The sequence below is a fragment of the Cygnus atratus genome, chromosome 15 (genome assembly GCF_013377495.2).
Source record: "Cygnus atratus isolate AKBS03 ecotype Queensland, Australia chromosome 15, CAtr_DNAZoo_HiC_assembly, whole genome shotgun sequence".
In the NCBI taxonomy this organism is placed as follows: domain Eukaryota; kingdom Metazoa; phylum Chordata; class Aves; order Anseriformes; family Anatidae; genus Cygnus; species Cygnus atratus.
In genome coordinates this window covers 17322697-17335748 of record NC_066376.1, presented here as the reverse complement: position 1 = coordinate 17335748, position 13052 = coordinate 17322697, and the positions used below count along the sequence as shown (strand labels likewise).

Genomic DNA, 13052 nt, shown 5'->3' with positions numbered 1-13052 from the left:
TACAGACAACTAAATCAACCTTCACAGACTCTCACATTTTGAATTTAAAACAGTAGAATAACTAGAGTTAGTAAGAAAAATTACTATGTCTACAAATTTGAGAGGAAATAGTGGGAATTCACTAGTTTTAATTTTGCTGTGTTCATCGACACTAACCACATCTAAGAGAACATTCTCAGAGACCTTCACTTATGTTCCCAAAAGGTCTACAACAGGACAAAGCATACTGAAAGATGCATCTAAGGAGCTTTCAACAGCTGCTCTGTGAAATTGATAGTATTGTTTTGATTCAGAAATTAATGACATAAGGTATTTAAAGATTAGATAAAGTGGCAAAGAACGATCACCACTTTATTAGCCACATTCTGAAAGGCACCATTTATAACCTGTTCTGCTACAAGAACTGTATTTTTAGTATAGCAAACGAAAAATCCCTTTTTAATACTACAGGGGTTTGGTGGCACCTTTTTCATTTTTTAAAAATCAGTTTCCTACATAGGAATCCTGTGGCATAGTGTAAAGTGACTGCTGTCTTACAGTAAAAGCACTGAATTCACGAACAGCTGCAATGCCTGGGAACTCCCAGCTCCCAGGAAGCATTAGGAAGCAGTCTAAAGTGCTTTCAGGGAAAACCCTTCACCCCTATGTATTTTTAAATGCAACACAACTACTGGTCTCGTGAACCAGAAATATGTTTAGCCATTTTTCACACTGGTGCTTTCAGAAACTTCTGGCAGAACAGGGATAAAGAGAGGGAAGTCATATATCTGACTTCCATGATTTCACCCCAGAGCAGACAAATTTGATGTGCTGTTGAAATCTATGCAGGAATGTGATTACTTGGGGCAAAGACTGTCAAGGCTATCAAACCAAAATTAATCAACACTACCTTATGAATAAGAGCAGAGTCAGTTTGTAACAGAGGACAGTTTGTAATGGAAGACAATCTCTCCCATTTGGGGAGATTGCACTCAAGGGGACCGTGAACTTATTGAAATTAAATAGGATTAATTTAAAACAGTTTTACTACCAGATGCTTCATGACTAATTCATGGTACCGAGACCAAAAGCTTCTATATTCCAAACTGCACCATCCTTGCATTTTTGTTAACCCCAGAGTCACAGTCAACAGGTTTTGTTTTTTAATTCAAAGGGAAGCCATCACTCAGCCTTCCACTTCCTTTCCCTCAACCCTCTTTCCTCCCTACAGTGTTAATTTTCCTTGCATGCGTTCCCTGTAAAACTATTATCACTCATCTCAAAACATATTTACTGCAGAATACAAGAGCAGGAAATTAGCCTTTGCAAGAAAAAACAAGAATTCAAGAACATCAGATGAAAAGGTAACTACACTGTGACTCCCACAACACTGATAGCCCTCAGTTTGCTAACAGTATCAATATAAACCAGAAAGCACAAGATCCGTGACTTACTGTATCACTTTATTAGATCTCAATGTAGCAGCAGAGCAGTCCCATGGACTACAACTTTTTTTCAACCAACATCTGCTTTCTGGATCAAGTAGAAACAACTATAAAAGGCTATCTACTTTAAAGAACTACGTGTAATAAGGTATACTTTGTGTCGATTTCTTCATTTAAATATGCATACCATATGCAAAAAAAGCACCAATGCACAGACAGACCTACCAATATTTCATTACATTCCCATGAAATAGCATTCTCAGATGCTATTGTTAAAAGCCTTTCTCAAAGTATTTGCTTGCTATGTACTCCAAGATGCAGAGTTCAAGACCCATACTGTTCATCACTTCCCAAATAGGCATGTAAATGCATTTGCATTGTTCTAGGTGGCTGGTGACTGTCTAGATGACAGTACCATCTACAGGACTATAGAAGTCAGAAGCAAGAAATGCAGCCAATTATTAGTAACTGGAATATCAACAATTCAAAAAGAGTATCTGTTTTTGGAAAGAATGCTTCGTCAGGCAACAGTAGCTGATTTCAGAAAGCAGATTGTGAATTTCTGGTAATTTTCATGTTTTACATCTAAAGGGCTAGCTAGTTGGATTTTGACAATTCTTGAGAGAAATCTGATTTCTGAGAATTCCTCTTAAAAATGTTAAAATGAAAAAGTCACTTACAGGAACTTTCTATTGTAAAAGAAGTGAAAATTTAAAAAAGATCTGATCTCTAAACCAAGAGCTTGTGATATAATCAAAGAACGAAATTTCTTCACTTGCTAGCAAAATAAAGCTTTACAATTTTATTTTATTTTTTTAGTATCATGCCACAGGACACTCAGAATCAAGCCATTATCCATTTGAAACTGCCAGCAAAACTTCCAGCAGCTTAAGCATAAGCAGGAATGTCACAAGATGCTCCAGAAGTTCAGAATATTGTCACTGCAATTCAGCCTAGGAGAGGCTAAGCAAAGCTTAGCCAGAAGAAGGTAACTGTGGCATAGGAATTCTAAGAAATTTTAAAAGTTCTAGAGCAATGCGATCAGAGGAAGGAGTACTGACAGGAAAAGACAGCACACTCTAGGAGTTTCTGCTGATTAAAAAGACATTTCCATCTCTAAATTATAGGGATATTTGTATTTATTTCTGAATTTCCTGTAATTGAAGCATTTCTTTCTTAATACATAAAAATACGGAGCAGTTTCCATCAGAAAGTGTTTCTAGACACCATTCTGTTTAATCCTTCAGAGAAAGTATTCTAGGAAGCATTTTTGCTTTCTAAGAACAATACTTTTGAAGATAATTCACTGTGCATTATCAAAAAGTTGCTGTGATAATAATAGTTGTACAGGTCAAGAACTGATTATCCCAAGAAAGTAGATACCAAGGTGGCATTATCACCTTCAAAAATTGTCAGTCAAAAAAGGGTTTTACTATCTCACTCAAAATCTCCATCCTGAATTGCTTTGGAAGATGAACACTCCTGAACAGAATTATGTTTTGCTATGTCAAGAAACACAAACAATACGAAGCAAACCAACCTTCCTGTGGAGATTCTTACTATAGGAATATAATCAAAGACTGAGATACCAGATAATGAAAGAAAATGGTTAATGTATTAAAGCATGCCATCAAAAGTCTTTTATGTACATTTCTTCACTGAAAAAATGAAAATCACAGCACAAGAACGTATTGAAGTAACTAGAAGTGAGAAAGTAGAGAAGAGGTTTCTCCATTGGGACAGGTAATTATTATATGTTCTACAGGGATCTGTCATTAAGTTTTTATGACTTTATGGATGAAGCTTCCAACCAAGCAGCTTTCAAGGAAAAACATTCGTATTTGTAGAATTCTTCAAAGCCTTTGGCATTAAACTGTCATTAATGAAAGAAAAAAAGCCTTACTTACTCTTCGTGTTCTTTCCACATCTCCACAAGGCAATCTTTTCACAAAATCAATACCAGTCAGTGGTGTCCCCGTTGGAGGCAACAAAATGGAGGCATCCATCATCAAGTACTCTACATTCATGGGTTTAATCTATAAAAATATTTTAACATTGATTATTATACAGAACAATGAAAGTTCGCATCTTTACTTTTAAATACAGCCCATGACTGCATACATTGAGAGGAAGGGGTCAGAGTTCTGAGAATTTGATACCATCCATGTTATTTTAATCTCTTTACATGCAATTTCTATTTTATATTTGCTCATTGTTCCCTAACACTGTTAAAGTTTCCATATTGAAAAACCACAGCAAAAAAAAACACTGAAAGATTAGAGTAGAAAAGCCATTTCATGAGTACTAAAAAGCGAAGTCTGTCATGTTTGATTTCAAGCTGTGACTCAAATTCATATCTACTTCAATCACAAGAAAAAAGTTTCTCATATCTTCTTCTCCCCAGAAAGAAAAAAATAAATCTCTAGTCTCTAACGATGCAGTAACTTGCAGACTAGGCAATTCCTTATGTCCTGCCACTAACGGTCTCTCCCTTACATGGTTGCTTATTTGCTTGATTAAATGATGTTTGAAACATCTTATCCTTCTGTAGTTTTGGACAATTTCATCTGAGGTCTATTACACACAGGAGACATGAGGTTTTTGCCAGAAAATCAGCTGGAATGACTAAAATAAACATAAAACCCCTTCCCATAGCTTGTACAATATTCTGTGCAGAAGTGCAGTCACGTGGGCATTCTAAAACAGCCAACAGTAACTGGAAGCGTTCCTGCTCACTATGCCATGGTCACATACCATGAAAGTAGTAGACTAAAATAAAATCCAGAATTTTTACAGCAGTCTTGAACTGCTACTCTGCAAAAAATACAAGCTCAAAAATAGTCTCTAGCCAATCATTCTGATCTCAGAACCATCATTTTCAGTGTCAAAAATGCTGGATTAACAAAATAAATTAATTTGTAGAAAAATACAGAAATCTAAATAGATGACAAATGAGAACACAAAAGTGAAATTTCTATTTATAATGCCATTCTCATGACTGCTTATATTGTTTTAAACAGCAATTTACTTCATAAAGATGAAGAATGTGGGTAAAAAATCATTGAAAACCAAAATACAAAGGACTACCGTGTTCAGCTTACTTGCTCCCGTAAACTGTCATCTACAGTTGTTACTGAAGGCACAAATTTTTTTCCTTTCTTTGTCATTCAGATAGACCAAATACACTTCTGCCTCATAGAAGCTCCACACCATGTTATTTACATACCTCATCTAGTAAGACTACTTCAGCGTTAAATCATCACTTAAATTAGCACAGCACATTCTTTGCTAGCTAGACAAATAAATATGCTTTAAGGAAAACAGAGTTAAACTTCCAAGGTGAAGCTCCATCTTTTAGAGTAAATGAAAAAAAATCTGCAGTCTCAGAAATAGACACACACATACAACAGAAAAACCTACAAGCATATTGAACTTGTGACATGAAAACAGTGCAAATTGTGGTGGCAGTTTTCACACTAGAAGCACATCAATACTTAACTACTAAAGAATTAGATATTGATTAAACAGTTCTATTATTTGAGTTTGTAAGATACTGCAAGGTGCTTCCCATATTAAAAGATTTGTTGCAATATGCAAACTGTAGATTACTCTTTTTCAAAAAAGAAAAGATGCTAATGCAACCCCTGCACAACAGCTAGAAAAAAGGATGCCTCCACCTGACAATCCGATTTTTACCCAAACACTAACCTAACAATTTAAACAGTTAATTATTTTTAAAAAGCATTTACAGGTTAAGTATTAACTGAGATTAAGGCTAGCAATCTGTTAAAAATTCCGTGACAGTGCCCCACAGGCTGTGCTGTAGTGCTGGCAGTATATCTCCTTGATGGGACAAAGGCCCCCAGTTCTCCACTAATAAGTAAGGCGGCACCACTCAAAACTGAAACCTTGTAAGGTTTCAAATAGAGATAGGACGATTTTCATCACTTTAATAACTGGAAAAAAAATGAATTAAATGTCTCAATCCCTGGATCAAGTAGTTTTTGTATACTGGCTGTCAGAAATTATGAAATAAGTTAAGGGGCTGTGGAATTTCATAAATGATTTATGGAAGTATAAGACAACAACTCATAGAGGAAAAGACAATTGCTATTCTACTCCTAGATATAAGGATATCAGTGTATTCAAGTAGTTTTCAGTGAGTACTTGCTCTTGCTCCTGTGTTACTGGTTTGGAAGACTTCAGGGGGCTGAGAAGGGTGTCACTTACCGTCATACTCCGGTATTCATCTTCAAACATATCCAGAAAAATTTCTTCTCCCTTTCAATAAAAAATAAAAATAAAAAAGGAACATGGACATATCATGAATCCATGAATATGGTTATGTAGCCATGTTTGCTTTTGTTTAAGTGTGCATTGGTTGTAGGTGGCAAGGTGTGGGCAGCAGGGGTGGCCTCTGTGAGGAGAGGCCAGGGCTGTCCACTGCTGGACACAGCCAGCACCACGTAGCTGACAGCCCCACCGCACGGGGCAGTGGAGCCAGTCAGTGACACTGGGGGTGCCTCTACAAAACAGATCAGGGCAAAATCGTGCCCAGGAGAGAAGGTGGGATGTAGAAGAGCTGGGAATGAAGAAGTGAAGTCAAGCTTGGGAAAAGAGGGAGATATGGTGGAAGGCGTTGTTTCAATTTGTCTTTGTTTCACATTATCCGAATCTTTGTTAATTAGCAATTAATTAATTTTCCCCAAGTCAAATCTGTTTTGCCCGTGACAGCAATTGGCAAACAATCTCCCTGTCTTTACTTCCACCCACAAGACTGTTTTGCCATCTTCTTATCTCCCTGCCACGTTGAGGAGGGGCAGTGCGTGAGCAGCTAGGTGGGTGTCCAGCAGCAGGCCAAGGTCAACCCACCACAAATTACCTTTTTTTCCTAAGTTAAAAATAACCCTCACCTTCTTCTTCAGAAGAACTTAAAAATTGGAAGATATTTTAGACACTTGAAACCTGTTACAGATTTACTGCTCCTTATGTAGAAGTTCATGTCTAGGGCTAAGTATTTTATTTCTCTCATTGTTTACAACATTAAAAAAAGCAAAAAGCTGCAGAGGTCTCAAATAAAAAGAGATTAAGTAAAGTTTTAGGTCATCATTTAGACAAGACATAAACAAAAAGTAATGTCAAAAAGAACCACCTTCCATATTAACATCAATAACAAAGTCCCAGAAACTTTCTAATGGTGTAGCTCTGTTCCATGAGCTATATAGCAGTTGCAACAAAAAGCACATCTACTCATTTGACCTCCAGTGCAAACTCTACGGGACTTCTCGCATCCTTTTTGTGAAGTACATCAGTGGGGTATGGAAAGGCAAGAAAAGAGAGGAATCCTCCAAACATCTTCTTCCCTGTAATAAACACGTAGTTCCCATCTTAAAAAAGTGCTGCCTTGAGCACTGACAATGGGCTACGGAATTTCTTTTAATTCCACATGTAACAAATTTTAATAGCACTTCATGTATATACCTTATAGAAACGACGAAGGAGATGAACACTTTCTTCCCTTGCACCCTAGAAAAGAAAAAATAACTGTTTCAGGGAGTAAATATACTCTTTACTCAAAGTCATATTTAAAGAAAACACACCCAAAACTTTGTACAGAGAAAACTATCTATTAATATTCCCATTTCATAGCCTTCAGCCCAGAATTTGATCTAGCACTGTTCTTGCACTTACAAAACTACCGCTTAGCTGAGCTTGTTTGTTTCAAAAGTAATTCCCTTTACACTGCTGAGACATTGACATACAAATTTCAGAGAAAATGAAACTAACTTTTCAAATAGAAGTAATTATCAAGGAAACAGCAAAGCTGAGAATTGAATAGGGGGCTATTGATTCTTTACTTTCACTGCACAGAATCACCAATAGGAATATGTTAAAATTTCATATGCTTATTGCAATCAAAAACGAAATATTTGTGCAACTATACAAGACTCAAAGACAAGTAATGCTGGAAGTGGTATCTGAAAGGAAAGTACTAACCTCAAGGCATGCAAGGTGAACGTCTTTTATGATGCTGCCATTTTTAGAAAACACAAGCTGCTTTAGCAACAGACAGCCAAGTTCTAAAGTTGCCAAACGGATTTTTCCATCTATGAAAAGAGAATTTCAATATACAAAACAGTAGCATCTGTCATACACACCCTGCCTGAGAAAAATGGGTGCTGATGCTGACATACAATGTAGATGGCTATAAAAAGAGAACTGGAGGAGTAATTGGTAAGAAATTTTAAAACAAAACCATGCAACAAGGTGGCAATAAAGATGAACATCATCAGAAAAGCCACTGAAACCAACATCTTAATTAACTGGAAGCACAGATTGAATTACACTAAAATGAGGGAAGAATCATGGATGATTGGCACGGATAAAGTTACGAGACGAAGTGAGGTTTTGTATACAGCATTCTAGTAAAGTATAGCTTTTCCTTAAGTCCAAAGGATTTCGGCACAACCCACACAACTGAGCCATGTTGGAGCAGTTCCTGAAGAACTGCATCCCCTGAGAAGGGCCCGTGTACAATCAGTTCAGGAAGGACTGTATCCCATGGGAGGGACCCCACACTAGAGCAGGGGAAGAGCGAGGGTGAAGGAGCAGCAGAGACCGAGCGTTAAGGACTGATCACAAGCCCCATTCCCAGTCCCCTCTGTGCTGTTCATGGGGGAGGAGGCAGAAGAATCAGCAGTGAAGTGAAGCCTGGAAAGGAATGGGAGGAGGTGGTATCATTTTTTTTTAATTTTAGTTCTTACTGCCTTACTCTGTTATGTACTGGCAATAAATTAATCTTCCCCGAGCCATGTCTGTTTTCCCCATGATGGTAATTAGTGAGTGATCTCACTGTCCTTATCTTGACCATATTTTTCTCCCCAGCTTGCCAAGTGAGAGAGTGGTTTGGTGGGCAATTATTTATGTATACACCATTTAATCTGTAACTAGCACATCAGAAGCTAATATTCTGTAGATCAGTCTTGTATGTCAAATAAGCATTAGATTTTATTCTGCAGGCAATCAGGAACTTGATCGTGAGTCAGTTTCAGGGGAAACCAGTTCCACTCATTTAAAGTTTTAGCAGGGGAAGTGCAGGGGAGAGGAGCTGTGGCTTGAACAAAAGTTGTGTTTCTATGGAATAAGACACTGAGCCTTCTACCCCTCATTTTACAAAGAAGTTGAAGTTAAGGAAAAAAACATTTTCTGCAAAGCAATTCAGAACTGAAAATACAATCTGTGATTAAAAGAAGAGCATGGGAAAATTTGCTAACGCCTCCAGAAACAAATGACACCTATAAACAAAGGACATCAGTTATTTCTTCAATATATTTTTGAAGACTACTCCTTCACTGGAACTACTGTTACAAGCAAAGGTGCCATACATCAAGTTTTCAGTGAAAGTGAAGTCCTTGAAAGTGAAGACTTCCTTGTGAAGTCCTGAGCATAAAAACGACTATTCAGGTTACTCAGCAACTGAGGAAAAAGTTGTATTTGTTTTTCACAGCCCTTATTTACTTATTGTTCAACAAAGAGCATGTTAAACAGATTTTCTCCTCATACACAGGCGGCTAAGTAGCTGCTTTTTATTTTATTTTTTTTTAAAGTTTGCAAACATTTCAGCTTGTTAAAAAAATATTGTAAACATGATACCTGGTTGCGCAGCATAATTCATTATCCTGATGAGCCCTTCTGCAAGTACATGATTATACGAATTTCTCTCTTCAGCATGTTTTGCAGGAAGTTGAATTCTCTCCAACTTGACTGGGTCAATTCCTTTTGTAGGGAAGGGAGGTTAAGTTAGAAAACAGGACTATACCTCAAGGTAAGTATTTAATAAACTGCAACAGTTTTCTTGGAACAGTGTAATTAGTGATACAAAGAAACTCAAAACCAACTTGCTTAGTTATCACAAGGAAAACGAAGAACAAAGACTAAACGCATTTGTGGACCACTGAACTAAGAGCCTTACAAAGAGCCTAATGGGCGAAGACGCTCCAATCCCAAAATGGTTAGTGACATCCAAACTCATCCTTCCTCAAACTATTCCCGTTTAAAAGAAAAAAAGCAAGCAAGGTTATTTCTCAGAATAGACTGGTTACTGATAAGACCTCATAAAGTAAAAGATAGTCATGGATTGCTCAGGAACTCCTTGTTCTTGTTTTAAGGAATGGTAATAAAGATCCCTATAAAACAGAAGATGACTTTATTGTGGTTTATAGTTTCTTCTAACCCTGAACTTTTAGTTTACACTAGGTCTTCTGTCACTGATACTGAAGAAAGAGAGGGAAAGCAAAAGCATTTAAGGAATGAGGGCAATCAGCAGAATGTTAGTGTTCACAAAAATCTAACAGCTTAAAGAACTACAGTTTTCCTTCTGAAAAGTAAAGGTCCTTTTAAATAACATTTCTTACAGATTATCTATAAGCAAACTAAGCTCTCACAGAGGGATGTCACCATTGCCCAGCAGAAACACATTAAGGAGACCAAGATGACATGATGGAAGAATGAAGCAGGACTGAGCAACTCCTCAACAAATTGGCCAAACTGAAATCAGTGAAAAAATTGGTATTCTATCAGCATCTTTCATTTGGTTGTCTGCCTGCCAGGGATGCAGAATTCTGCATTCCTGGAATACAGCACATACACTAGCAACATATATGAAGGGCACCATCTGGGATAAAAATAACTCTCATAATAACTCAATTTGCAAAGAATCTATTTAGCTATATATGCATTCCTCTTGGGATTCTTTCTTCCTGTTCATGTGGGTATTTCTTGCTGGTGAGAAACACGCACATATTCATTAAACCCATTCAAGAACATGGACCAAAATATAGATTCAGTGTCAAAATGGAAATGCCCCAGTCAAAAGCCACAGAAGGGTCTCTACATTTAGTGACAGAGACTGAGAAGGCTGCTCCTTTAGAAGCAAGGCCTGAAAGCAGAGTTTTCATTGAGCTAGGACAATTCTGATTTTTTTTATTTTTTTTTTTTTAAATGTCCTCTTATAGTCTTCATAGAGTGCCAGACTGAGGAGGATCGGGGGTGGGTGGGACAGGATGGTGGTGAAGTTCTAAGTGACCAACAAGAGAATCAGAAACATATCTGAAACAGCCAGGATACTGAAAATCTGCAAGTCACTTTCCTTTGGTGTAGAGAGGACAACCCTGTGTTACGTTCAATCACCAGAAGTCATCCCAACTTTCTAGTTCATCAACTGTTTGAGCTGATTCAAGTGCTCACTAGAGCATGTACTGTCTGTCAGACAGACAGTGAATATCTAGACAGATCCTAGATAGGCGACTCCTAGAGATTCATTATTTCCTGAAACTGAGGAAACAACTCTGTCACTCCGTTTTTGGAGAGAAACCTTCAAGCCTCTTTATAAAGAAAATGATCCCTGGCCCATATCTTGGGAAAGACTGCAGGCAGACAGATTCTTGCTTTCTGCTGAATTCAGATATAAACATTGGCTGTAGCTCAATCCGGAGGCACCTTCCGAGACTGACACTGAATCTGGTTTAGAAATCTGAGAATTCTGGTTTAGATCTGCAGAAGTTCCTGAGCTTGTCAAGAACAACATCGAGCTCTTGCACCAAACAAACACTAGAAATCAACAACTTATAAAACCTCCTCCTCTTCAAGATGCAGAGACACTGATTCTGTAGCCCTCATATCTATTACATGGCACAAGAGAAATCACTCAGCGGAAGACAGAGAAGACCAAAATTGGACGTTATTATCTGTCTAGCACCTAAGATCTAAGGGCAAAGATGGGATAAGGGGAAATAACTTCCAAAGAGCAACAGAGTAATGTAAATTGTTGACAAGGAAAACCAGTGAGTATAGCCTAAGGAATTTTTCACTTAGAGACAGTTGATGTGACCACCAAAGAATGAAGTGTAGATTTCAACCCCTTAAATATATAAGAGGTATCTGCAGTTTTAGGGCTGGAAACTCTTAGCCTTTAAAAGGTAGGTATTTCACTGCCTGTTGTATTTCTCTTGGTAACCCTGGAAATTTAGTGAAAAATAAACAGCATAAGAGATTGCTGAAACTAGGCAGCAAGATGCAGCATTTACTGCATTCCTCACTGTTCACAGCAACACTATAGATGTAAGCAAATAATCTTTGAGATGAGAGGATAGATTTTTTTTTTTCCTGGGAACAGGATATTAAAGACTGAGTTTAATTACGCTGAAAGCAAATACAGTGGCCTGAAGGATCTGTTATTTTATAGTCTGAAATAGAATAATTCTCAAGAAATATCACCCTGGAATACAGCCTTACTCCCTTATGACACAAACACTTCTGGGGACACTCTAAAGCTGCACAGTTATAACTACTGATTTTGGCTAATCACAATTTCAGCTACAGAATCACAACAGAAGAGAATCCATCTTTGAAACGTGGATTTTCTAGCACAGTGATACTCAAAAGTCCCTCAGGGTCACAACATTTTCCTAAGAAAGTGTACTGGTTGCAGGATTAGTTTGTTGGTGGGCAGGGAATCAGAGAGGTGCAAGTCAGTGGGCTAGACCATGGCAAGACTGTTGTGCTATCTTTGGTGATATTAGTTGCATTACCAGCTTTTGTCATAATAGTTTCTCAAAACCCTGAAATTATCCCTGAACTGCAAATAATTTCAGAGAGTTATTCCTTCATTACCAGAGAAAAACAAAGGAGAATAGGAAGGACTCAGCTTAGCTATTTACACCATGAGTTCTCTTTCCTCAACCCTTATCTCCACTGTAGTTGACCTTGAGAGGTGCCTTGAAATGAGAAAAAAAGAAATCCTTTAAGCTTGCTACCAAACCTGATGTTCTTTTGCTCAATTTATTGGAACAGTGGTTCCAAAAAAAAAAAAAAAAAAGCTAGCCATAATCATCCCTTGGAAAAGGCTACATATTCTCAAGCAATATGAATTATAACGAACTACACTTGTAACACAGTTTTGCTAGTTTTTACAACAGTCCAGAATCCATAGGAGATTTGCAGAATGTCAGTGTTCTATGCCATAACACAACTCAACTTGTAAAATCTCCTTGAGCCTTCAATCAATTATGTCTTGTTAAGACATTGTGCACACTGGATGAGGAGGTTGTTGAGGAATTAGCATAAAAAGACTTACTGAAGGACTGTCAAAGCTGAATAGAAACAGGCATCAGCCAACTGTCACAGTCAGATCTGATTCTCAGGCCTTGTGCATTTATGTAGATGTTTAAAGTACACAAATATTTACTATTTACACATGGGGACAAGTTTTACAACATTTTATACTTGAAGTACATGTAGCAATCACACTACATGCAAAGTGGGGAAGAATCCTACCCAACATATATTCAGACTGAACATAGCGAGCCTCATCTGAATTTAAAAGATCTAAAGTGAAACATGGTAATTCTATGCCAATTTCAAGAAACCAACAAAGAGTTATTTGATGTTCACAAAGCTTTCTACCAACACCTTCCTAAAAAGGAGATCCTTAGCAGCTGTTTTTTACTTACAGCGTACTTATCCCTCCGCCACATCATGTAAAGAATTTCTCACTGTTTAAGACTTGCATAAACAAACTACAAGCAGATTGTGCATGTCTAAAACCACACGTCTCATTTAGTTTTCTCT

The 13052-nt window shown here is 37.5% G+C and overlaps 1 protein-coding gene across 8 annotated transcripts in view; it reads right to left on the bottom strand.

Moving 5' to 3' along the window:
- CLEC16A (C-type lectin domain containing 16A) overlaps window positions 1–13052 on the bottom strand; it is an 88025-nt gene that overhangs the window by 44033 nt on the left and 30940 nt on the right. For all 8 annotated transcript variants that reach the window (XR_004778989.2, XR_007708862.1, XM_035548955.2 and 5 more), the window contains exons 13-17: window positions 9078–9200; window positions 7422–7531; window positions 6906–6950; window positions 5655–5705; window positions 3332–3460 (exon numbers count right to left, since the gene is read on the bottom strand). Coding sequence is in view for 6 of the 8 variants with exons in the window: in XM_035548955.2 (XP_035404848.1) it covers window positions 3332–3460; window positions 5655–5705; window positions 6906–6950; window positions 7422–7531; window positions 9078–9200 (458 nt within the window). In the remaining 2 variants the exon portion in view is untranslated. The remainder of the gene's footprint in view (window positions 1–3331; window positions 3461–5654; window positions 5706–6905; window positions 6951–7421; window positions 7532–9077; window positions 9201–13052) is intronic.